At 38.7% G+C, this 27,891-nt stretch overlaps 1 protein-coding gene across 1 annotated transcript in view; it reads right to left on the reverse strand.

Annotated features, from left to right (window-relative positions):
- LOC150087603 (calcium channel flower-like) overlaps positions 1-22,557 on the reverse strand; it is a 55,818-nt gene extending 33,261 nt beyond the window's left edge. Inside the window, exons 1-2 of the mRNA XM_090369882.1 lie at positions 22,297-22,557; positions 2,256-2,328 (exon numbers count right to left, since the gene is read on the reverse strand). Of these exons, the coding sequence (XP_090226008.1) occupies positions 2,256-2,328; positions 22,297-22,402 (179 nt within the window). The 5' untranslated portion in view covers positions 22,403-22,557. The remainder of the gene's footprint in view (positions 1-2,255; positions 2,329-22,296) is intronic.
- Between the last annotated feature and the right edge of the window lie 5,334 nt (positions 22,558-27,891).

Here is a 27,891-nt window from a genome sequence, read left to right on the forward strand (position 1 = left end):
CTGATTGTGTCACACGTTTGGAATGGTTTGGAGGAGAGAGGGGGAATTATAGAAGCCAATTCAGAAGAACAGTACCATTGGAAGTATCTAGAGAAAAGGCATGCAGCAGAAACAAAACATCTACGAGAGTAGAGAGAGAGAGAGAGAGAGAGAGAGAGAGAGAGAGAGAGAGATTGTGAATCTCCAGAATATTGTTACATGTATGATAATCCCATGTGGTGTCTCACAAACAGATATAAAGCCTATTTTTTTACAGGAATAATGCAACTAGAATTGTCTATTGCAACATAATGGAAATATGGTCAATGGCTTAATTGCTACTGGTATTGCCATTGCTATGCCAATGACCATATTTCTTTAAAAAAAAAAAACATTTCTTTTAACATCACATTGAATACATCACTTATCCTTCATTTGAAGAGGCTTGGATTTGAAATCCCTCAGACTGAATGAGTTCTTCAAAGCCCCTTCAATCAGGTGTATACAGCCAGCCAATCTCAAGTGAAGGTAGTAGATCACCCACCCCCACAATTCTCCATGAGTTATTCTGGGTTTTTTAACACACACATATCAAGAAGTCTAGTGCATCATTCACATTGGGCCAAGGTCTTTATTTATATGGAAAATCCAAAATGCATGAGGCTGCCTAAACCAATGGTACTTCAGTACCAGGATTGACTGAGGAATGAGAAGCTGGCTAAAACCTGAAATTAATATTCGATTTCTATAGATGTACAATATGAAGATGGCTGTCCATTGATTCCCTCTATTTTATCTTCTTTAGAGCAGAGGAAATAGATGAAGAAAAGGTAGTTTGATCCGAATCATAAACAGAACAGCAGCTGGTTGCCACATATTTTTACTGGTTTAGGAGTGACAGAATTAGATGGCAATTTGGAAATATCTATGCAAAGATATGCACAAAATTAAACATCATGTAAAAGATGTTGTTATTAATCTCCTTTGAATTGGGTCATTGATTCTCGGTTTTAAGGACATCAAATCAAATGCAGATACAGTTTTCTATTAGCATAAGTTGTAATTTTGTTTCTAAATATATATATATATATATATATATATATATATATATATATATACACACACACACACAGTAGACTCTCGATTATCCGGGATAGATGGTAAAAAACAAATCCTGGATAATCGATTTCCCGGTTAATCCAAAAATACAAAAGTCCCCGACATATGTAAGAGATGCGTTCCAGGACTTCTAACTTCGTTGAGTTTTACGTAACTCGGGAATGACTAATAACATATTGCTACTATACTATTATTGACAAATCTGAATTCCGCACAATACTTGTTAATGTTTGATGTTTGGCCATTTTGATACATCCTTATTATAATGATTCCTTAGAGATTTAACAGATGCATCGTTTTCAAACTTTTGAATAATTTCAAGTTTTTGTTTAATTGAAAACGCAACTCTTTTGCATTTACCCATCATTTTCGTGATTTCTAAACAACAAAAAAAATTTACTAAAAAAAAAATTCTGACATCCCTGACATAAATAATGAAACAAAATTTGTCCTTTTGCACTGCAACAGAACACAACAATCGATGCGATGCACTAAAACAAACTAAACATTTGATCTCTCTCTCTCTCTTTTTTTTTTTGAGCGGCAGCTGTGAAGACAGCGGGGATTGCAAGATAATAGGTATGCTAATCTCCCAGTGGCGACTTAATTCTGCTTGTCATTTATTTACGACTTGAAAAATATCTGTTTATACCTATTCTAGTTATTACTTGAATTTTTTGATTTCTGGTTGATTTTTTTTTTTAATTTGGAGTCTTGAGTATCCTGGCTAATCTGATCCTAGTTAATCAAGAGTCTCCTGTGTATATATATATATAAAGTAATCATTATTACTTCCCCTTTATCTTAGCTCCCAGCTTTGTTCACCGTGATTGCAATCACAATTCCGCTCGCCCTTTGTTCTCCATAACCAGTGTTACCAGTCAAGTAACATTAGCACATTGCCCTTCACGCCTACTAACTTATGTAGAAATTATGGTCGTTGGGTACTTTCTGCATACAGCAGTGTCCCAGGTCCATAATCCATTATTATTATTATTTTTATTTCCATTATTAATAATATTTTAAACTGTTGCACATTTAAATCATATATATATATATAAGAAAATACTTCATTAATACAATCCACTTATCCGATTACCACAAAATAAAGCATTTGAAGGAAAAAAAAAAAACATACACATACAGAAGACCCTTACATTTGCATGATGCCACCTAGCAAGCAGGCAGGAGTAACAGTAACACAAGCCCATAATCCTAAACAGAGAGCAGCTGAAAGAAATATTCACATTTCAGGTTAAACAAGTAAAATGTTACTAATAACATACTTTTTATTTTATTTGTAACATTATAAAATAAATATAATAAATTTGTATTTCATTTACTTACTTTTCATGAATAACTTCCATTAATTATATGCAACTGCAATCACATGCAATGTGCAGCAAAGGCAACTGAACTTGATGCACACTGCCAAATCCAATTACTCATGCTAAAAACATTTTGAATTTGTTCAACAACCTGCTGCCCATAGGTAAATTTCATGAGATCCAATCTTCTGTTATTCGTTAAGATTTTATATCTGCACCTCCTGGTCCTTGTTCTACCTACATGGCAAACCTTCCTCATTCATTTTATTCAACCACTAGGCATCTCAGTCAGATCTTTCCTTAGATATCTATAAAACTAATTCTGCAATTCAAATGTTCTAAGCTGTTCTTCATATGTGCATTGATTTGCACTCATCAATTGCTCTTGAACCCTCACCAAAAGTTCTGTCTTTTTTTTCAGGTGGTCTCCAGTCTAATCCATCATTTTATATATAAAAATAATGGTATCCTTATCCCTACTGGCAAAGGTTCTATAAATTGTAGGCAGGAATTTCCTAACAGCCAGTTTACACTGCTAAGAAAATTTCATCACATTGAATCATACACCTAAGTCTTTTTTGTCTCTAACTACTTCCAGCCCCCCCCCCCCACACACAGCTTATGTGACACCACAATTTCTGTTCCCCAAACGTATACCCTTACATTTAGAAACATTAAACTTTAGTTGCCATTTTTTGGATAATACATGTAATTGATCCAAGTCTTTTTTGAATTATCATGATCTAACTAAAATCGTTAACCACACTTCCCACTTTCATTTAAATCCGTTAAACGTTGGCAGCTTCCCTTGAAAAACCTTTGTCAATATCATTTATAAAAATTAGAAATAGGAGGAGACACAATATCACCCCGAGGGATGCCACTTGTTACACTGGTCCACCCTAAAGACTGACCATTTAGTAACAAAGGAATGGGGAAAATAATTTTGATATTATATATTTAGATTTCAGAAAACCTTTTGATTCAGTTGCACATAAAGAACTGCTGTATAAATTGGAGCAGTGTGGTATTAAGGGCAAGTTGTTGATATGGATAAAGGGATGGTTGAGTGGGAGAAGACAGTAGTTATCAATTGACTGCTCTTCTTAGCCTAATATTATTAAAACAGTCCCACAGGGTTTAGTGTTGGGCTCATTGTTATTTTCTATATTTATTAATGATAATGATGAAGGTATATCAAGCTGAATGTCTAAGTTTGCAGATGATATGAAGGTTGGCAGGGTGATTAATGATGATCATCAAGATATGCTACTGCTAAAAGATCTAGAAAAATTAAGGAGGTGATTATCCCATTGTATAAGTACTATTGTATATTATTCCACTGTCCAACAGATCCCCCCTCCCCCTCTCCTGGGTCACCCTGCCTTGCTGGAGGTGCCCATAGTAACTAGATAACACCAAAGAGGAGGGGGGAAGTATATGCAGCCAGGGAGGCATCTCAGCCGAAAAATAGTAGTAAGCTGGGATACCTGGGGATGCAATGCAGAGAGAAAGAAATGAACATATGAAATGAATAAGAGAAATTAAGTGAATGAGTGGACGAGAGCAGAAAGTGATAGTATGATTGTAATAGGGTGTTAGCCCTACAAGTAATAATAGTTGTGGTAAAAGGGAATGTCTGAGGGTTATGGTAAATGGAAATGACTGAGATGAGTGAATGTGGTTGTGCGAAAGAAAACACATTTACTATATATCTGAGTATATAATTAGTATAGATATATCTCATTTATTATGTTTACTAGCTATATAACTTTGTTAACACATAAGACCAACACATACACTGCATACCTCTCTGGTAAGTGAGAGCTCACCTGTGGCTGCACCTCAGCTGAATAACGATAGTAACATGAGGTGCCAGTGGGTGCAATGTCAAAAGAAAAGAACTGAATGTGCGAAATATATGTGTGAGAAACTGAGTGAATGAAAGGATGCATATGTGCAAGAAAATAGGCAGAATGGTGGGAATGAATGCTTATTGAATGTAAGGGGTGCATACCCTGTGAGTGAGAGGAATTGTGGTGAAAGGGAGAGACTGTGGGTTATGATTAATGGGAATGACTGATGCTGGAAGTAAATGTGGAAATATGTTTGGACAGTGTGAAAGGATACATACTTTTATGTTTAAACTAACAATATTATATATTATTTAATTAGATTAAGTACCTATATCTTGAATTTACCTTTACTTTAGTTTAATATCACACTACACACCCATTGCATACTCCCCTGGTGTGTGAAAGAGGTTGGATGCAGGCATGAAAAAAAAAAAAAAAAATCATATCCAAAAAAAAAAAAACCTTTAAAATAGAAAATGTAGGAAAAAAAAAAAAAAAAAAAAATGGGTATGTACCCTACACACACACAATAGATGTTTTATTTTATGTGAAAGTATCTTTGACAAAAGTCAAAACTGTTTAAATTTTTAAAATCGAACAGCTAGAATCAAAGTTATGAACAATGTGACATTTTATGCTCACGCCTGCTGCTTACCTTGCATCATTTCAGTCTCGCATTTCGTCACCAATCAGTTTTACTTCAGTCCGAAAAATTTAGTAGGTGCCACCAAAGATGTTTTTCACATCAAAAATTACAAAATCTGAATGAAAGCTGAGTGAATGAGTGTAATAAATTGTATATTTCTCCTACTCCCTCATCAGACAAACTGATAAAACATGTGAACCACCTATGGCCCTATGCTGATCTAAACAGACACCATGCCATACAGTTCCTTTTAGCCGATCCTGACACTGGACATCAGGTCTGACCCTTGCAGTGTGGGACAGAGCTCCTAGAGGCACTCCAACATAGGGATCCCTTTCCCTATGGTCTTTTATTCCTACCACCTGGTGGGGTGCTCTCAACTTGCCTACCACATCCACACCCTGGGTGGCCCCCTTTGCCTGGTGGTTCAACCAACTGCTCACTTTCAATCCCCATCTATTCACCAGGATGGGCAACTTCACTACTGCCCCTCTATCTTTCTACCAGTTTATCCCCTACTTCCTATTTCCCCACTCCTTCCCAACTTTCACTTTTTTTTAGGTCCTCCCCAACTGTAGCCTCGGCTTCTTCAGGGTTTGCCCCTCCAGAGCTCTTACACTCCCTACTGCCCAGCCAGCTTCCTCGTGGCACAGGACAGTAAACTACAGGTTTTTTTGTGGCAAAACACAGGCCTGAGAGGCCAGATGAACGACACAAACAACATTCACAAACAACTAAATGAACTAAATGAAAAAAAAATCAGTACTTTACAGGGATGTACTCATCACAGAGTTAAACGCGGAAGGGGGGAACACCCTTGACCACGTTACAAATAACATAACCGCCGGGGCTCACATCTGGTGAGAATGGACTTGGCAAACTTGGCAGGATCCTGAGATGGATATCATCATTCTTCTCTTTCTTGGTGATTCCTTTCTACTTTCACTGTTGAAATAAAGCTGTGAATTAGGGTTAAATTTGAAAGTGTCTGCAATTCTGCCCAGACACGATAGGAGGGAGTATATAATGAGAGCTTTGTTGATCAATTCGGCCCTGGAGAGAGATTGTGAAATCTCAAGGGATAGAATTTTTCTCAGCCTGGTCTGTACTTATTAACAGGAGAGACTGCTTCTACAGAGATGGGATACACTTAAATAAAAAGGGTACAAGAATATTTGCTGACGCTATCGAGGCAGTGTTAGGACCCCTCCTAACACTGCCTCGATAGCGTCAGCAAATATTCTTGTACCCTTTTTATTTAAGTGTATCCCATCTCTGTAGAAGCAGTCTCTCCTGTTAATAAGTAAATGTACCCCCCAAGCTAGCAAAACTGCTAGCTTGGGGGGTACACGGACTAATAGATTAACAGTAGCCGCTGGCAGAGGTGAAAGTAATTCTTGCACTGCTTCTATTGAAATGAGCAGCAGCCTGGAAAACAAGATGCAGGGGATTTCAGAGACTACTGGGAGTCATTGCAGTACAAGGTAACACATGGGTTGAGTTAGGGTAGCTAAGAATAGGAATAGATGAATATATACTTGCGTGTACACCAAGGCTAGGAATTTGGTAAATATATTTGATGAATTTGAGGTGGTGGTCAAAGCATCAAAGGTAGATATTGTTGGGATATCAGAGACGAGGTTTCACACAGACATAAGGTTAGTTAGTTAGTTGTTTGGTTTTTAGGAGCATTAGCAACTAAGGCCATATTGCTCCGGGATATGCAGTGGTCATTCCCTGACCTTTCCGCATCCTCCATATTTGGTGGTTACGTGCTTGAACCCCGGTCTAATCAAGAAGCGTGTGCTACGCACTGCTGCTCCTTCCCACCTGGCTATGGAAGCACCCAGATATAAGGAATGCAGAACTCGAATTTGGGGAGTACAATGTGTACAGCAAGGACAGACAGGATAGGAAGGGAGGAAGGGTTATGCTATTAGTTTAGAAACACATCAAATTCAAGTGCAGAGAGTCAGCATCGCTGGACAGTGCAGTGTCGAGTCAGTTTGGTGTGACATAAGCACTGGGAAATCAAAATTGAGAGTAGGAGTATGTTATAGCTTAATGACTCTCATGAGTATAATAAAAAACTGTACAGGGAAATAGAGTGTGCCAGTAAATCAGAGAGTCTAATAACGGGGGATTTTAATTTCCCGGATATTGACTGGAATTTGTGGTTTGGTCACACACACTAGCAAGGCTTTTGTGAATTTCTCGGATGATTGTTTTCTACAGCAGCATGTTCGGGAGCCAACTAGAGGGAGTAATACTATTGATTTGATTATCAGTAGTTATTCTTCATGTATTAAGAATCTGCACATAAAGGAACAACTAAGTGGCATTGATCACAGTGTGCTGAAGTGTGATTTACTCAAAGAGGTAACTACAATCAAGAGTAAAGGGAAGGGTTTTTTGCTTTCGTAAAGGCGACTGTGGAGGTCTGAGACAGTATTTAAATTCTATACGGTGGGACCAAGAGATGATGTTACCAACAGCAAATTCAAAATGGGAAGCATTCAAAGAATTTATCTTGGAAGCTACTACTAAGAAATATTGTTTGAGGTTTAGACCTAAATGGATGTCAAATGAAGTAATGAGACATGTGGGAGAGAAGAAAAATTCGTGGGATACATATAAATTAATGGGTGACATCAAAGCCTATGAGAGATATAAGCTGGTCTGTAACCAAGTCACAAAGGTGGTTAGGCAGGCAAAGGCAGATTATGAGAAATCTTTGGCAAAGAAAAACAGCAAAGAGTTCTATACGTATGTAAACACTAGAAGGAAGGGGAAGAATCAGATTGGTCCACTGGATATCGATGGTTCAACTGCTGATGATCCTGCTCAGGTAGCTAGCAAACTAAATGAGTATTTTGCATCTACATTCACACATGAGGAGTTATTAAGGGAGAGGAATGCCAGAAATGAACTAAACTCTGGCCAAGTGGAGGAGAAATTGTTGAAGATAAACATAAGAAAGACATCTGGGGTGGATGGGATCTCTCCAGTTATATTCAAGTAGGCAGCAAAGGAAGTAAGCAAACACTTAGCCATAATCATGAGAGCTTCCTTGGACTCAGGGGAGGTACCCATGGACTGGTGATGTGCAATTGTAACCCCAATTCACAAAGGAGGAAAAAAGGGTGACACAAGTAATTATAGACCTGTTTGTTTAACTTCTGTTCCAGGGAAATTAATGGAGGCATTGGTTAAAGAAGCACTGCAGGATCATCTAGACAAGACTTCAGTTTTAGCTCGGACACAGCATGGGTTTGTTCAGGGAAAGTCTTGTCTGACCAATTGATTGGATACTGTGATGTGGTCACAAAGCAACTGGATGCAGGGAATAACTTTGATATCATATATTTGGATCTTAGAAAGGCTTTTGATACTGTTGCACATGGAAGACTGCTGCACAAACTGGAGCAGTTCTTCACCTGACAGAGTGGTAATCAATGGACACTGCTCTTCGTGGACTAATGTTATTAGTGGAGTCCTTCAGGGTTCAGTGTTGGGTCCATTGTTGTTTTCTATATTTATAAATGATACTGATGATGGTATATATCAGGCTTAATGTCCGAGAGTGCAGACGATATGAAGGTTGGCAGGGTTTTTAACGACACTAATGACAATATGCTGCTGCAACAGTATCTAGAAAAGTTGAGCAGATTTGCTGAGAGGTGGCAAATGAAGTTTAACATTGACAAATGTAAAGTACTACATATCTAAAGCAGTAACCCCCAGATTAATGTATCAACTCTGTGGTACTACACTGACAGTGGTCGAGAATGAAAAGGACCTGGGGGTAATTGTGCAGGCAGATATGAAGTTTTCTGAACAGTGCAAACAGTCTGGAAGAGTAGCTCATGGTGTCTTGTCAATGATATACAGGAATTTTTCTAGCAGGGATAAGGAGGTGATTATTCCCTTGTATAAGGCGATGGTCAAGCCACACCATGAGTACTGTATACAGGTCTGGAAGCTTCATTTTAAGAAGGATGTAGAGCTGTTGGAATGAGTACAGAGAAGGGCAACAAGATTAGTGAATGAACAAAGGGATTCTCTTATGAAGAAATGCTTAAGTTTTGAAGATTACAGTATTTGGAAACTAGGCACCTGCAAGGTGATCTGATTGAGGTGTATAAAGCCATGAATGGTTTGAGCATGCTCAATGCTGATGGGATTCTTTCTCTTGCTCAGAATAATCACCTGAAAGGACATAAATTCAAATGAAGACAGACAGTTGTAGGATAGATGTCCGGAAGTTTGCCTTTAGCCAGCAGGTGGTTGATTGGTGGAATAGACTTCCATCTTTTGTGGTGGAAGTTGATAGCTTAAATAAATTTAAGGCTGAGCTGGACAGGTATTAGGAACAAACAGAGGGGTGAAATTGGAACATTTTATTTTTTTTATTTTTGGCTGATGCTGCACAAGCTTGCTTTCTTGCATCGTATGCCTCTACTAATGCTAAATACCTCTCTCTCTCTCTCTCTCTCTCTCTCTCTCTCTCTCTCTCTCTCTCTCTCTCTCTCTCTCTCTCTCTCTCTCTCTCTCTCTCTCTCTCTCTCTCTCTCTCTCTCTCTCTCTCTATCTCAGGGTAACTTAGGAATTTTTTTTTTTGGCTGGTGCAGCATAAGCCTCAGGCTTCCTTTCGCCATATGGCTAATAATAATAAATTCTAGGAAGTACACGAACCTGAGACATAAGGTCAAGGAGATGTGGCATATGCAAGAAGTAACGACCATCCTGATCATCGTGTCAACCACCGGTATGGTGCAAAAGACATAGCAGCAATAGGTCTCCTAGAGAACACCTACAAGGAACTCCAGAAAGTTGCAATCCTGAACACCTGTAGGATAGTCAGAGAATTCCTCGACCAACAGTACCAGACATTACAACTGCTCTGTGTTCTTGGTAGCAGTACCTGTCACGAAGTGGAATCCCCCAATCAGGAAGAAATAATATAAGAGCAACAATAATAACACTATGTCCAACAGATCTTGACTACTGCACAGAAGTCTGAAGGCCTCATTTTAGAAAGGATGTTGATCTGCTGGAATGGACGCAGAGAAGGGCACACAATTGGTGAAGGGAACAAGAGTGGTCTTACAAAGAAAGGTTTCAGTTCTGCAAAATGCATCATCTGGAGTTTAGGTACCTGTGAGGTGACCTGATTGAGGTGTTAATGGACAGCAATCAGTGCTGATGGCATCGATTTGTTCCCCCCACTGTACACACGTGGGGGGGGGGAACAAATGCAAACTGAGGAAGGATGGCATCGGCTAGATGTATGGAAGTTTGCCTTTAACCAGTAGGTAGTTATTTGTTCTAACAAATTTCCCTCTGTTGCTGTGTCAGTAGATAGTTATTTGTTCTAACAAATTTCCATCTGTTGTTGTGTCAGTAGATATTTTGAATAAATTCAAGAAATAACTAGACAAACTGGCAAACTATTGGAGGTGATGGATTGGTGAAATGGCAAGATTTTCCTTCCCCCCCCCCTCACTGATGCTGCATAAGCCTGCTTTCTTGCATCATTGCCACTACTAATACTAACTTTAAAACAAAAGAGAATGGTTTGCAGAATAGATATGTGGAATTTACAACGAAGAGTAATCAGATGTTGGAATAAACACTGAACAACATTGTGAAGTTGAATAATTTTAAGAACATTTGGATGAATTATTGGAAGGAGCAGGCAATTTTTTTTTTCTGTTCTTTTGGTGGTGCTGTATAAACTTCATCTTCTTGCACCGTACTGGCAATGCCAATGTAAGTTTGTTTTTAATGTCAGATTTTTTGTTGCATTAATACGTTAATATTTAAAACCTTTTTTTCTTCTTTTTTTTTGTATATAAGTGAACACCATTCTCTTGAATTTTAATTTCAACTTTTTTTATTTATTATTTCTACTAGGAAGGAACTAGTTTGAATTTATCATCTCACAGACAGCATCTTTTTTGGGGGTGGGGTTATAATAATCATTTAAAAATGGGAAAGCTTAAACGGAGAGTGTGTATTTTTTTCAATTAAATGCTCCCACAACAATATGAGTGTAAACCAATACATTTTAAACATTGATTGGCTAAAAGAATAACTCATTTTACTGAATTATTTATCACAACTATTTCACAGAATAGGATTTAAGAAATTATTGAAGTTGGCCAGGACCTGGAAATGTTTTTGTAACAGTGAAATTTTCATTGAAAAGTTACTCATTTTAATAGAATTTTACTTTATTCCTACAGAGTGAGTCTTAGTTTTGTGGATTGCAAAGTTTTGAGACTAGTTGTTTAACCTTTTCCAGAGTGAGTTTCTTCAAAATGTACATGCTTGGTGGGTGCATTTTTTGCTAGCAGCAAGATATGTTGAGAGTTTTTTCATGAAATTTTGAAGTCCTAAAAATGAAAAATTTGTGAATAAATGCCTTTGTATATTAATTTACTCTTATTTTAGCTTGGCTGTATAACATTAGAGTGAACTATTTCAAAAATGCTATAATTTTAAAAAATATATATAAAATCGCAAAAGACTTATAAAAGAAATAAATTTGTAAAATACCTTGTCATTAGTTCCTTTATAATGTAATACTGTCTCCTGTACCTAATTGTATACCACATGATTCATTTTCATTAAATTCCAAAATTTTAAGATTCATAAACCAAAATCAGAAAACAATGACTGACAGGTACAACAGCTCCTTGTTTTGATTTTAAATTCTATTTTTTTTTTCATTTCCATGTCTACAATTACTAAGAATAGACTCCACAGGGTCCTCTTGGCCATTTCTAAGGATGTACATGTATATTATATAAGAAAAAGTACCTCATTTTCTTTCTAAATATAAAGAAAAGAGGGGGTACTTCATTACTTAATTTACTTCACTTTCTTCTTTTGATTTCAACCTTTTCTATATTAAAAACTGCTAGCTTGGGGGATACACGGACTAATAGATTAACAGTAGCCACTGGCAGAGGTAAAAGTGATTCTTGAACTACTTCTATTGAAATGCAATTGAGCAGCAGCCTGAAAAGCAAGGCAATGGGAATTACTAGGACTGCTGGGAGTCATAGTGGAACAAATAAATACATGGGCTCTGTTAGGGTAACTAAGAGTAGAAACAGATGCATGTACACCAATGCTAGGAGTATAGTTAATAAATTTGATGAGCTTGAAGTGCTAGTAAAGACATCAAAGGCAGATATTGTTTAAATATCAGAGACATGGTGTCACACAGACATAAGCAGAGCAGAACCAGAATTTGGGGAATACAATGTGTACAGAAAGGATAGACAGGACAACAAGGGAGGAGGGGTTATGCTATTAGTTAAGAAACACAAAATCTATGGAAGTGCACCCAATTGATGTTGGTGGACAACGCAATGTTCAGTCTGTTTGGTGTGACATAAGCACTGGGAAAGGAAAAATGAGAGTAGGTGCATGTTATAGGCCTAACGAATCTGATGAGTATAATGAGAAATTGTGCAGAGAAAGAGTGGGCCAGTAAATTTGAGTATCTTATAATGGGGGGTATTTTAATTTCCCGGATATTGACTGAAATTTGTAGTTTGGTCACACACACTAGCAAGGCTTTTGTGGATTTACTGGATGATTGTTTTCAACAGCAGCATGTTCGGGAGGCAACTAGAGTGAGTAATACTCTTGATCTGATTATCAGTAGTGATTCTTCATGCATCAAGAATCTCCAGATAAAGGAATCACTAGGTGGCAGTGATCACAGTGTGCTGAAGTGGGATTTACTCAAAGAGGTAACTACCATCAAGGGTAAAGGGAAGGGTTTTTGCTTTCGTAAAAGTGACTACGGTGGTCTGAAACAGTGTTTCATTTCTATACGGTGGGATCAACAGATGATGTTACCAACAGCAAATTCAAAATGGGAAGCATTCAAAGATTTAATCTTGGAAGCTACTAGGCTTTACATACCAACTAAGAAATATTGTGCAAGATTTAGGCCTAAATGGATGTCAGATGAACTAATTAGACATGTGGCAGAGAAGAAAAATGCATGGGATACATATAAATTAGCATGCGACACAGAAGCCTATGATAGATATAAGCTGGTCTGTAACCAAGTTACACAGGAAGTTAGGCAGACGAAGGCAGATTACGAGAAATCGTTGGCAAAGGATGCAAGGAAAAACAGCAGAGAGTTCTTTACTTATGTCATCTCTAGAAGGAAGGGGATGAATCAGATTGGTCCACTTGATATCGACGGTTCAACTGTTGATGATCCTGCTCAGGCAGCTAAAAAACTAAATGAATATTTTGCATCGACATTCACACATGAGGAGTTATTCAGGGAGGGGAATGCCAGAGGTGTATTCAACTCTGGCAGTAGGCTAGATAATCTTGTAATAGCTGAGAGTAAAGTGGAGGAGAAATTGTTGAAGATAAACACAACAAAAGGCACCTGGGATGGGTGGAATCTATCCAGTTATATTAAAGGAGGCAGCAAAGGAAGTAAGGAAACCCTTAACCATAATTATGAGAGCCTCCCTGGACTCAGGGGAGGTACCCATGGACTGGAGATGTGCAAATGTGCCCCCAATCCACAGAGGAGGATCAAAGGGAGAGAGGTAATTACAGACATGTTAGTTTAACTTCTGTTCCAGGGAAATTAGTGGAGGCACTGGTTAAAGAAGCATTGCAGGATCATTTAGACAAGACTTCAGTTATAGCTTGAACACAGCATGGGTTTGTTAAGGGGAAGTCTTGTCTGCATAATTTGATTGGATACTATGATGTAGTCACAAAGGAACTGAATGCAAAGAATAACTTTAATATCATATATTTGGATCTTAGAAAAGCCTTTGATTGTATTGCACATGGAAGACTGCTGCACAAATTGGAGCAGTGTGGCATTGGGGGCAAATTGCTGCTATGGATAAAGGGATGGTTGAGTGGGAGAAGACAGAGTGGTAATCAATGGACACTTCTCTTTGTGGACTAATGTTATTAGTGGAGTCCCTTAGGGTTCAGTGTTGGGTCCATTGTTGTTTTCTGTATTTATAAATGATATTTATGATGGTATATATCAGGCTTAATGTCCAAGTTTGTAGACGATACGAAGGTCAGCAGGGTTGTTAATGGCACTAATGACAGTATGCTGCTGCAACAGGATCTAGAAAAGTTGAGCAGATGGGCTGAGAAGTGGCAAATGAAGTTTAACATTGACAAATGTAAAGTACTACATATGGGAAGCAGTAATCCCAGAGTAACATATCAACTCTGTGGTAACACACTGACAGTGGTAGAGAATGAAAAGGACCTGGGGGTAATTGTGCAGGCAGATATGAAGTTTTCTGAGCAGCGCAGACGGTCTAGAAGAGTAGCTCATGGTGTCTTGTCAATGATATACAGGAATTTTTCTAGCAGGGATAAGGAGATGATTATCCCCTAGTATAAGGCAATGGTCAGGCCACACCTTGAGTACTGTATACAGGTCTGGAGACCTCATTTTAAGAAGGATGTAGAGTTGTTGGAAAGAGTACAGAGAAGGGCAACAAGATTGGTGAATGGAAGAAAGGGTTGCTCTTACGAAGAAAGGCTTAGGTTTTGCAAATTACAGAGTCTGGAGACTAGGCACCTGCAAGGTGTATAAAGCCCTGAATGGTTTGAGCATGCTCAATGCTGATGGGATTCTTCCACTTGCTCAGATTACGAACCTAAGTGGGCATAAATTGAAATTGAGGAAAGACAGTTGTAGGATGGATGTGCAGAAGTTTGCCATTAGCCAGCAGGTGGTTGATTGCTGGAACAAACTGCCATCTGTCATTGTAGAAGTTGATAGCTTAAATAGATTCAAGGCAGAACTTGACAAATATTTGGAGCGAGCGGATGGGTGATATAAGGGTTTTTTTTTTTTTTTTTGGCTGATGCTATATAAGCTTGCTTTTTTGCAGCCTTTGCTAATGTTAATACTGAAGTACCTCTTTTCTTTCACAGATGACACAAGAAGATGCTCACGAGACTTTCTTGGTGCAGCCACAGCTGAGTTAAGGAAGTACTGGGTAGATAACAGAATAAAATAGCAGTTTTTTAAGGCTAAATGACTCCAGCTTTCTTGTATAAATTTGTCTTTTGTACTAATTAGTATATTCTGTTATGCTACCAAAAAAAAAAAAAAAAAAACCAATATACAATATACTGAAACCTTTCAACTTAAGTTAATAAAAATTCCTAAAATTAGACTTTACTCAATGTTTGTTTTGCAATTTTAAATGGTTTATTGGGTCCCAAAATTAGAAATTCTTAAAACTGTTTCCTACAAACATGTTCAATACACTAAATAGTGCACTAATGTCAATTCCTCCCATGAATTGACATAATGCATTCCACACAATATATTTATTAAAGGAGTGGGGGGAACACGTATGCCTAATACAACAACACAATTCTGGTGGAAAGGAGGGGGAGAAACTGTGTAAAGTGTGGGCAAAACAAAATTTCATCCCTTTAAGAAGGGTGACACGAGTAATTACAGACCAGTTAGTTTAACTTCTGTTCCGGGTAAAATAATGGAGTCACTGATTAAAGATGCATTGCACGATCATCTAGACAAGACTGCAGCAATAATTCAGACACAGCATGGGTTTGTTAAGGGAAAGTCTTGTCTGACAAATTTGATAGGATATTATGATGTGGTTTCAAAGGAACTGAATGCAAAATTAATTTTGATATCATATACTTGGATTTCAGGAAAGCTTTTGACACTGTTGTGCATGGAAGACTACTGTACAAATTTGAGCAGAATGGTATTCATGGTAAGTTGCTACAATGGATGGTTGGGTGGGAGAAGACAGAGGGTGGTAATCTATGGGTGCTGCTCTTCATGGACTAATGTTATTAGTGGAGTCCCACAGGGTTCGGTGTTGGGTCCACTGTTGTTTCGTGTATTTATCAATGATATTGATGAAGGTATATCAGGCTTAGTGTCGAAGTTTGCAGATGATACAAAGGTTGGCAGGATTGTTAATGACAGTAATAGCAGGTGCCACTGTAACAGGATCTAGATAATTTGGGCTGATGGGTTAAGAAGTGGCAACTGAAGTTTAACGTTGACAAAAGCAAAGTACTGCATATGGATAGAAGTAACCCCAGAGGAACATACCAACTACGTGGTACTACACTTAAGGTGGTAGAAAATGAAAAAGACCTTGGAGTAATTGTGCAGTCAGATATGAAGTTTTCTGAGCAATGCAGACAGGCTGCCAGGGCAAATCATGGGGTTTCGTCAATGATATACAGGAATTTTGCTAGCAGGGAAAAGGAGGTGATTATTCTCTTTGCATATAAGGCAATGGTCAGGCCCTGCCTTGAGTACTGTGTACAGGTCTGGAGGCCTCATTTTAGGAAGGATGTAGATTTGCTTGAGCGTGTACAGAGAAGTGCAACACGATTCGAGGTTGGCATTCGAGGTGAGCGGACGCGCATAGACAGGGCTCCTCAGTTAAGTGGTTTACTTTTGGATAGTGCTTTTAAATATTTGATTTATTTAGATATTGTTGGATTATTTTGTTATAGGTTTTCCTGTAACTGTTTGATTTTAATAATATTATAGATATAATTTTTTAAAGTTACTTTCATTGATATTTATTTAATTTTATAATGGTAGTTACGAGATCTGCCTTAAACACGTCACAGGGTATCGTGACTCACACGGAAATAGCAGATGGCGATTTACGGGTGAGTCATGATTTAATCCGTTGTGGAACCTGTGGAATGTTTTCCAAGGTCGACCTGGTGACTAATCCTACCTCACCTGGGGATTCTTTTCTTTGTGATCGATGTAAGGAGTGCACCGATCTTAAATTACAATTTGGTGCACTGAGGGAACAATTTGAGTCCCTGAAAAAACAAGTGCTTGCCCTCGAAAATAATGCATCTGGGAGCTCGTCAGGGACTCAAAACTCCAGCAATCTACCAAGTGATGCACACCCGATTCGAGCCTCAAAACAGAAAAACCAAGTGCAAACTACTCTGGTTAAAAAGGACATTGTATTATTAGGAGACTCCATTGTCAGGGAAACGGGGAATATTTTTTGTAATAAAGATAGGTGGAGGAGAACCAGGGTATGTCTGCCGGGAGCAACTATTGATGATGTCACCAACAGACTGTCAGATTTTAAAGGGGGTAAAGAAAATATTATTATTCATGTGGGGACAAACGATATTAAACGTACACGATCTGACGATTTGTTGGAAAAATACAGGACCATGCTGAGGAAATGTCGCGAGCTAGGCCATAATGTCTATGTGTCTGCAATTCTGCCCAGACACGATAGGAGGGATTATATGTTAAGAGCCTTGTGGATTAACTCAAGACTTGAAGGAATCTGCAAGGCTTTAGGGGGTAAATTTCTATCAGCATGGCCCACACTTGTAGGTAGAAGGAATTTGTTTTGTAGAGACGGGATACACTTAAACAAAGGTGGTGCAAAAGTTTTTGCCAGTATTATTGAGGATACCTTAAAGGTTCAGGGAAACTGCTAGTTAGGGGGGATGTGGGTAATACTGACACGCGTTTATCTGATAATATTGGTCAAAGTAACTCTTGCGCATACCTCAAGAGTTCTTATCTGTTACCCCAACTGGACGTATTATCTAGATGTTCTGGGGGCACAAACGTTTCACGTGGGCGGGTAGCGAGCCTAAAAAACTTCAAGGGTTGTGTTAGGGTTGTTAAATATACAAGAACAGTAAATCTTAATTGTTTATACAGTAACGTTAGAAGTGTCGTCAATAAAATGAGCGAATTCGAACTGCTGGTTAAAACAAGTAACGCGGACATAATAGGGCTTACAGAGACGTGGTGCCACCCGGAAATTGGGGATGATGAGTTTCAGTACGGCTTGTATAATGTATTTAGGAAGGATAGGTTAGATAGAAGGGGTGGTGGGGTAATGCTTCTTATCAGAAGCAGCCTGAGTGCGACGATAGCTTTCCCGGATTCAGACGTCTCACATGCTAGTATAGAGTCTGTATGGTGTGAGATAGTTGGAAACAAAGGTATAATGCGAGTAGGAGTAATCTACAGACCAGGTGATTGTGAAGATTATGACAAAAGCCTCTACATGCAAATGGAATGGGCAAGTAAGCGTCAATGCCTTATTATGGGTGATTTCAATCTGCCTCTAATTGATTGGAGTAAATGGGAAGGAAACTCGACATGGGGAACAAAATTTTTAAATCAACTAGATGACTGTTATTTGTATCAACATGTCAGGGAAAATACTAGAGAAAAGAATATCCTAGACCTCATCATCACACATGAATCAGATGACATAACAGGGCTGACAGTAGAGGAAACAGTAGCAGGAAGTGATCACGGAGTTCTACGGTGGATGATGACGAGAGAGGTAGCAGAAGTAAAAGGCAAAGGAATGGGTTTTAATTTCAGAAAAGGAAATTACGATGCCTTAAGGTACTACATGGCCTCTATTAACTGGGTAGATATCGCGCAGAGAATGAATACAATTGAACTGTGGTACGCTTTTAAAACATTAATCACAGATACCTTGAATGCGTATACACCATTAAAAAAAATACTCCACGAGGAGGGTTCCAAGTTGGATGACTAGTGAAGTTGCCGCATTACTTGAGCAGAAAAAGGTGGCATGGAAAGGTTACAGAACAATAAAAAGTACTGAAGCCTATAACAGCTACAAGGTGATGTGTAATAGAGCCACAGAAAAGGTTCGACAGGCAAAGGCAGTTTATGAGAAATCACTAGCAAACAGAGCAAAGAGGGGGGATAAAGAATTCTTCACATATATAAATGCCAAGAAGAGCAGGACAAACCAGATCGGACCTTTATGTAAGGGAAAGGGGATAGTAATAAATACACCAGCTGCCGTTGCAGATGAACTCAACAGTTATTTTGCATCGATATTTACAAATGAAAAGCCTTTTGTGGCAAAGGGAAAGTGTGGGAGCGAAGTTAAAAAATATGTAATTAGTGATATTGAAATTTCGCAAGATTATTTAATGAAAAAACTTTCGAGCCTACAGACCAGTAAGGCTCCTGGAGTTGATGGAATATATCCTATAATCTTAAGAGAGGCAGCAAGCGAGTGCATTGAACCATTGAGGCTAATTATGCGAGCATCATTAGACTCTGGGGAGATTCCCTTGGATTGGAAAAGTGCAAATGTATCTCCCATACATAAGGGTGGCTCTAAAAGTGAAGTTGGAAATTATCGACCTGTCAGTCTGACTTCAGTAGTAGGGAAAATCATGGAGGCAATGATCAAGGGTGGAATTCAGGATCATTTGGATCGAATTGAAATTCTCAAGGATACTCAGCATGGTTTCGTAAAGGGAAAATCATGTTTAACAAATCTGGTTCGCTATTTCGAAAGGGTCACTCACGAGCTGGATTTAGGGAATAATTTCGACATTGTTTATTTAGATTTCAGCAAAGCTTTTGACTCAGTCCCACATGAGCGGTTGCTTTATAAGCTGGAACAGGTTGGAATCACTGGGAAAATCCTTAGATGGATAGAAGGATGGCTTCAGGGCAGGAGGCAGAGGGTTGTGATAAATGGCTATTCCTCAGATTGGGTTGATGTAAGAAGTGGGGTTCCCCAAGGATCAGTATTAGGACCACTGTTGTTTTTAATTTTCATAAACGACATTGATGAAGGGATAGAGGGCGTGATGTCTAAATTTGCAGATGATGTTAAAATTGGGAGAGTAGTTAATGATCACTGTCAAGCTGAGCTTCTTCAGAGAGACCTAGATAGACTTCAGGAATGGTCAGAAAAATGGCAGCTGTGCTTTAATCCAACAAAGTGTAAGGTATTACACCTGGGAAACAGTAATCCCAAAAAAACTTATTCACTTGGTGGAGTTCAACTAAAGCCAGTACTGGAGGAAAGGGACTTGGGTGTTACGATACGGTCAGACATGAAATTCTCTGAGCATTGTAAACAGGTTGCAAGGAAGGCCCATGGTGTCCTATCGATGATCTATCGAACTTTTGCAAGTAGAGATAGGGACGTGATAATCCCATTATATAAGGCTTATGTTAGACCACACTTGGAATACTGTGTTCAAGTATGGAGACCGCACCTGAAGAAAGACATCGAGCTTCTTGAAAGGGTGCAAAGAAGGGTAACTCGCCTGGTGAGATCGGCAAAAGGGCGTCCTTATGAAGAAAGACTTCGAATATGTGGGTTGCAGAGTTTGGAAACTAGACACCTTAGAGGAGATTTGATTGAGGTGTTTAAGGCTCTGAGAGGCATCAGTAAAATGAATGAGGACAAAATTTTCAAGATTATAAATGATGCTAGAACTAGGGGACATAAATTCAAGTTACGGGGGGAAATGTTTAGATTGGATTGCAGGAAGTTCTATTTTAGCCAGCGAGTTATAAATTACTGGAATAAGTTGCCTTCATGGGTGGTAGAGGCCGACAGTTTGGGGAAATTCAAAGGTCATCTGGATAGTACTTTTGGGTAAGGGAAGCACATAGGATGATAGGTTTAATTTCCTTTTTATTTTATTTTTTTTTATTTATTAATTATTATTATTTAGTTATTTATTTATTATTATTATTTTTTTTTTTTTTGTTTTTATCATTGTTTTGTTCGGATTTTTTTTTTTTTTTTTTTTTTTTTTTGGCTGGTGCAGCATAAGCCATAGGCTTTCTTGCACCATGCGGCCGTTACTAATACTAATACTAAGATTGGTGAGGGGAATGAAGGGATACTCTTACCAAGAGAGGCTTAAAATTCTGCAAATTGCAGTGGCTGGAGACTAGGCACCTGCGACGTGATCTGATTGAGTTGTATAAGGTCTTGAATGGGTTGAGCACGCTGAATTCTGATGGGATCCTTCTACTTGTTCAGATTACGAACCTAAGGGGGCATAAATTCAAATTAAGAAAAGACAGATGTAGAATAGATGTGCGGAAATTTGCCTTTAGCCAGTGGAAGGTTAATTGCTGGAACAAACTTCCATCTGTTGTTGTGAAGGTTGATGGGTTGAATAAATTTAAGGAGGAACTGGACAAACATTTAGAGGGAATTGTTGTGTAAATTTTTTTTTTCTTTTGGCTGATGCTGAATAAGCTCATACGCTTGCTTTCTTGCATCACATGCCACTATTACTACTACTAGGAAATTTTCTGTTAGTATTTACTATCTTTGGCTCTTCCTGTTTGAGTATTTCAGAGGTTTATTTGTTGTAACTAGAGCTCCTTCAGAGAACATATCTGAGCTTGATAAACAGCTCTGATACCTTTCCATGAAGAAGGTTTTGAATGTAGAATGGATTTCTGGGTGCCTGGATTTCAGTTTAATCCCTTTAAGAATCTTAATTTAACTAGGTTTTGATGCATGCTGTTTTGTTCAGTTAAATATATTCAAGATTTTAAACCTACTTCACAGTTTCAATGTTTATTTCTTGTCGAAATATAAGCCTAATCATTCTGATTTCACTTATAATGTTCTCCTAGTTCCTAACAAATATGAATTTTTTGACCTGGGCCTGAGACCTTAATTTCCAGAGGAGTGTCTTCCTCCCAGTGCCTGAGCAAATTGGCATATTTAACCCCAGGGACTCACATCTGGTGAGTATGGGTTTGGCACACCCAGGCAGGGCCGTGCCGTGCTATGATACAGAGAGGCGGCCGCATCAGGCAGCACCGTAAGGGGGCAGCATAAGCAGCGAAATCAAAATACAACTTGAACCATTAAGGGGCGGCATTTCAAAGACTTGCATCATACTGAGAAAATCTACCGCACGGCCTTGCACCCAGGGTCCTGAGCTGGATATCATCATTCTTCTCTTTTATGGCAATTCCTTCCTACTTCTCTCTCAGGGTACTCAATTTTTTTTTGGCTTGTAGTAGTAGTAGTAGTAGTGGCATTTGATGCAAGAAAGCAAAACCTCGAATTCCTTGCACCACATAGCTAATAATAATAATATACTAAGCTGTAACTATTCTATGTGTGTGTGTATTAGATAAAGGCTGGTTAAAAATTCGAGATAAATTCATGCCACATTCCAGATGAATTTTAAAATTACTGTTAATAACATACATATCCTCGTATCGCCCTCGCCGAAATATCTGTCTTGATTCATCTGAATTCGATTGTTTCTAATAGGGTTTTGTGCTGCATCTTTATTTAAATATCTATAAAACAGCTCACGCTTACCATTATTTTTTTTTTTCATTATCAGTAAAAATTGAAAATCAAAAAAAAAAGTAAAAACTGAAAATAAGTTAAAAATAAAATCTAACGCAAAATCGTGACACAGGCACTACTTCGCTAAATGACGACAAACAATTATAGGGCAGTGTCCCGCAAGTAAAAGGCAGAGTGAAAGACAAAACGCATACCTAATGAACTGACAGTAGCAACCAAGCGAACCACTTGCTTCATCCACCATGGTGATTCATCCGGTGGCCGATTAGGTGAAACTTGTCCAGTAGCTGCTGGATTCATTACGACTACTTCTATCCCTTTAGATCACTCGCCAGCTAATGTACAGCAGTAGAGTTCCCCGATAAATAAAATGGATTAACTTAATTCAAACACTCAGCTAACAAAAAACAAATTCATAATAACCAGTTAAGTTCAACAGCTGGTTTCAATAAGCCGTGTAGAGCGCCCTCTGATTTATTTACATTATTTTATTTATTTATTATTTTTTTTTTTTTTTCGAAAAGAGAAGCGTGCAAAAGTTTTGCAATATATATATGCATTATATTTTAAAATATAATGCATATATATTCTGAATATATCTGCCCTGTTCATCCTTCACGCCATCATTAAATAAAACTCATAAATTTTATGATTGGATCCCTCTAACCACTTCTCCATTCCATGTCAGTAGTTTCGTTGGCCATAGCTGGCACCAAATTGAACGGCAACAGTAATTGGCGGCACGATGAATTTTGGAGTAAGTAGTGTGAACTCAGAGATTAGATTTTCGAAAAAGAAAACCACATATGAAGTTTTCTGAGCAGTGTTGATGGGCTGCAAGAGTAGCTCATGGTGTATTGTCGATGATATATAGGAATTTTTCTAGCAGGGATAAGGAGGTGATTATTCCATTGTATAAGGCAATGGTCAGACCACACCTAGAGTACTGTATACAGGTCTAGAGGCCTCATTTAAGAAAAAGGTAGAGCTGTTCGAACGAGTACAGAGAAGGGCAACAGGATTAGTGAATGAAACAAAGGGTTGCTGTTTCGAAGGAAGGCTTAAGTTTTGCAAATTACAGTGTCTGGAGACTAGGCACCGGCGAGGTGATCTGATAGAGGTATATAAATCCTTGAATGGTTTGATCATGGTCAATGCTGATGGCGCTGTTGGGATTCTTCCTCTTGCTCAGAATATTCGCCTGAGAGGGCATAAATTCAAATTGAGGGAAGATAGTTGCAGGATAGATGTGCGGAAGTTTGCCTTTAGCCAGTGGGTGGTTGATTGCTGGAACAAACCTCCATCTTTCATTGTAGAAGTTGATAGATTAAACAGATTCAAAGCAGAACTAGACAAACATTTGGAGCGAGTGGATGTGCGAAATGAGAAGGGTGTGTGTATGTTTTTTTTTTTTTTTGGCTGATGCTATATATAAGCTTGATTTCTTGAATCATGTGCACTTGCTAATGTTAATGCTAGCTCGAGTCTTTTCCACCTTGCGTATATATACTCATAGTGCTGGATTATGGCACAGGCTAGCAGGAGCTCTTTCCCGGGACGTCATTCTTTAGGGGGCGCCCAAATTTTACAAATCATATATATATATATATATATATATATTCTTTTTCTGCCTGGGGCGTGAATATACCTTGGTCCGGCACTGTATACTCAGTGATCACTAAATTGTAACCACCCCGATCTCTAATAGACAATACTGCATTGCTCACAGTATGAAAAGCCGAACAACTTCGTACGCTAGAGCAGTGATAATTTGCATCTGGTCGTGAAAGTGATAAAGTAGCAGTTAAGGGATGTAGTAATGATATCACGGAGTGTCAAAAGGGCGTTATTCTAGGAGCATCAGAAACGGTACGTCTTGTTAGTTGCGCACGGCCCGCTGTAAGGTGTACAAAGAATGCTGTCGAACTAGTCAGACCACCTATCGCCGGCAATAGATTACGTAAGGTGGATATTCGTGGTGGAGAAAGGGTGCAGCGCATTGTATGGGCTCAACGGCAGGTCACTGTGCAAGTTGACATCGCTTTACCATATTCCAAATGACGGTTATCCGATGCTCAGATGTATGAGGTTTCACAGCAGACAACCCAAAAGATCCTCTCCTTATTGCTGATCATCGTATGGGGTACCAGAGAATTCGTAGACTGCAAATACTAAACTAAACTAAACTATTACATTAGGGTAAGCTGGAAAGTAACTTTCAACTACACATGTATATTTCATCTACAAATGGCGTGTGTACTTTGGTCGACCTGCCTCTTTTGTTGGATAAAAAACCCCAGTGTTTCAGGGGAAAATCTTCCTATCTACGCATGAGACCGACTAACTCGCCACGCAATGAAAAACATTCCTCGGGTCATCGACGGGATTCGAACCCGGGCCTTTTCCACCCAGTGTGAGGACGACGGTGACGATACCACTGTGCTACCGCGTAGACTGACTGCAAATATTCTGGTGCCAACAACATGCTGGTTGGACGCTGGAGGAGGACTAGAAATGAGTGTGCTGAACGGATGAGTCCAAATACTTGGCACAACACGAGCACCGATGACGTCGTATATGGCGCAAGCAACATTTAACCATGTATATGATGTCCACCAACTAGACAGGTGGCAGTGATTGCTTAAATGGGACATGTTTCACTGGCAAGAACTAGGATCGGTGGTACGTATAGACCAAGTTTTCACTGGTGGGGTCTGCTGGAAGATCGTAGGAGACCATGTATACCCTGCAATGTTGCAGTTTTTCCAGGACAGAAGCATAATATTCCAAGACGACAATGCACCGTTTAATCTGATCCGCACTGTACACGACCGGTTCGAGGAACACAGTTAGATATCATCTGTCTTGACTTGCCTTCAAATTCTCAAATCACCTGATCTCAATCGAATTGAACACTTTTGAAACGAGAACTGAGGCATATGGAGAATGTCTAGCGAATAGCAGCTATTAACTGTACGAACGGTGGCCCAACGTGGTATTAGGTATGTGGTCATAATTCATTGATCCCCGAGTGTATATATAAAAAATGTCTCGCTGTGGCCACCAGAAGTATACATTCATCAGCCCATTGTATATTACGTTCGTGAATTGCGAGTATTCTCTGGTCGATTTGTCTGTTTTACTGGAAGAAAAACACAATTTTCCGGTGGGTGGAGGGAAGTAAATTAAGTAATATATATATATTATTTAATTTACATTAAAAACAATAAACAGGGAGAGTGAAACGCTCAGGCAAATAAAGTATAAGTATTACAATGGCTAAATGGTACAAGAAGAAGAAGACTTTTCTGCATGGGCCAAAAGAAAGGAAAAAATTCTTTATCATTATATCTAATATAGTTATTAGAGATAATAACAATCTTTATCGCTATACTTTCCCCGTCATCGAAAAGTACTATACAATTCCGCTTTGTTCGACCACTGTGGTAGGACAATTATTTCAACCCTCTACAATAATATGCTTTCCGAAACGTAATGAGATTCAGCTTTCTGTAACTTTCCGAAATCCTGTATTTTTTGTCTCCTTGTTCTTCATTCTTCAGCCAGTAAAAATATACCACTCTCGTTCAATTTATTATTCCAGTCAAGAAATAATAAAATGAACCTTACATACCAATGAGGTTCCCCCACGGCGGCAAGTTCTACTGTCCGAATCTTCTTAGCTGTTTTGCTAATGGGTATCGATTAGCATTCGTCGCAAATCTGAATTGCCTTCTTTGAACTCTTTCTAGAAATTCCATGTTTTTTTCTTTCTTCAAGTGTGTCCCTACAGAACTGGACCCATTATTGTAAATGCGCTCTTCTATATTGATAAACAATGATTTCCTTTTCCTGCTTGTGAAAGTCTTAAATTTTAAGAGAGATCACAGCGTGTCCGCAGTATATTAGTACTAGTATTAGTATTAGTAATGGGCTTAGAGGGGAACAGGTATCCTGTGTGTTATCAGACACTCAGCCTAAAACACTGATGGATCCAATATCTCTCTATTACAGAAGATTTAGGAGAAGTCCGGTTGGCCTGCCTCCCTAAAATCCACTCATGCACACCTTTTCGATGGTAAGCCCTTTTACGTCACTTAGGTGGCAACGAACGTGTAGAGTGGTTCTCTTCAAGACGCCTGGTCAGCGTGAAGAGGAAAAGACCAAACCCTCCAGCAATGAGAGCACAACAATACAAATGGCCCTCAGTCCCCAGCAGCTTTCACTCTCCCTCTTACGACAGCGAGAGGATCAGAGTGGAAGCAGAGGGTGCTATGAATCTCTGGGTACGACCAGGCTGCCATGCACGGAAATTGAAATTGGCCTGTTATAACGTACGATCACTCATCGGTGAAGAGAGGATATTAGAGCTGGAAAAGGAATTAGAAAACGTGAATTGGAATATCATCGGTTTGGCTGAAACAAGAAGAAGAAATGAACCACTTATAAGTTTATCAAGTGGAAATCTGCTGTACACCAATGGAAACAGTGAAAGGAGTGAAGGTGGAGTTGGGTTTCTGATCCATAAAGATTTTAAAAACAACATTTTGGAATTCAAAAGTACATCACCAAGGGTGTCAAGACTAATACTCAACATTTCTAAGAGGTACAAGCTAAAGATTATAATGATTTATGCACCAAAATCGAGCCATGATGATGAAGAGGTTGAAGAAATGTACACCGAAATTGAGAGTCTTCTAGATGAGCAGAAAGCCCACTACACTATTATTATGGGAGACTTCAATGCTACGGTTGAAAAAAGGCAAAACAGCGCAGAAAGAGGAACTATAGGAAATTTTGGAATTGGTGAAAGAAATAAAAGAGGCGAAAGACTTGTGGAATTTGCAGAATCTCAAGGACTGTCAGTAATGAACACTTTTTTCAAGAAAAGGGTGAACAGAAAGTGGACATGGAAGAGTCCAAATGGATTAACAACTAATGAAATCGACTTCATCCTCACTAACAGAAGATATATTGTGAATGATGTTACCGTCCTGAATAAGGTAAATGTTGGAAGTGATCACAGAATGGTAAGATGTACACTTGATATAGATTTAGGAAAGGAAAGGAAAAAACTGACTCGAGTAAATAATACAAAGGTCTTTGAAATAACAGAGGAGGAGAAAAAGCAGTAGGTACTGGAACTTAAGAACAAGTTTGAGCTTCTGCAGACTGCTCAGGACCAAGATATCGACGAGGAATATTACAACTTTCTGAAAGTGATAAAGCCCAAGAAACCTATAGGGAAACAGAAATCCAAAGAAGAAAAAATTAGTCAAGAAACACTTGTCATGATGAACTGAAGACGACAAATGAAGAGCAAGAAAAACACTGACAGGGAGAAAATTGAGTATACTGAGTTATGCAAAGCCATTAGAAAGAGACTCAGAGAGGACATAAGAAGATTTAACACAAGAAAAGTAGAACAAGCATTAAGGGAGAACAAAGGATTTAAATCAGCAGCCATGAGCAGTAATACAGAAAGACAAATGATACTGAAACTGAAGAATAGCGATGGTGTACTTATAAACAGCAGAGAAGGCATAATTCAAATAGCAGAAGACTACTATAGAGAACTATACAAGGAGCGAGGGAATGATACCAGCAGTGGGGAAGATGGATTGCAAAGTAGCAACACATACAACATACCCGATATTCTTCCTGATGAGGTAGAACATGCATTGAAGAAAATGAAGAATCGGAAAGCCCCGGGGGAAGATGAAGTTACTGTAGAGTTGTTAAAATTGGGAGGAAGAGACATAACACAAAAACTGGCAAGGCTCTTCACA

Source organism: Mastigoproctus giganteus, chromosome 3 (genome assembly GCF_048544385.1).
Source record: "Mastigoproctus giganteus isolate SK-2022 chromosome 3, ASM4854438v1, whole genome shotgun sequence".
NCBI classification, from domain to species: Eukaryota; Metazoa; Arthropoda; class Arachnida; order Uropygi; family Thelyphonidae; genus Mastigoproctus; species Mastigoproctus giganteus.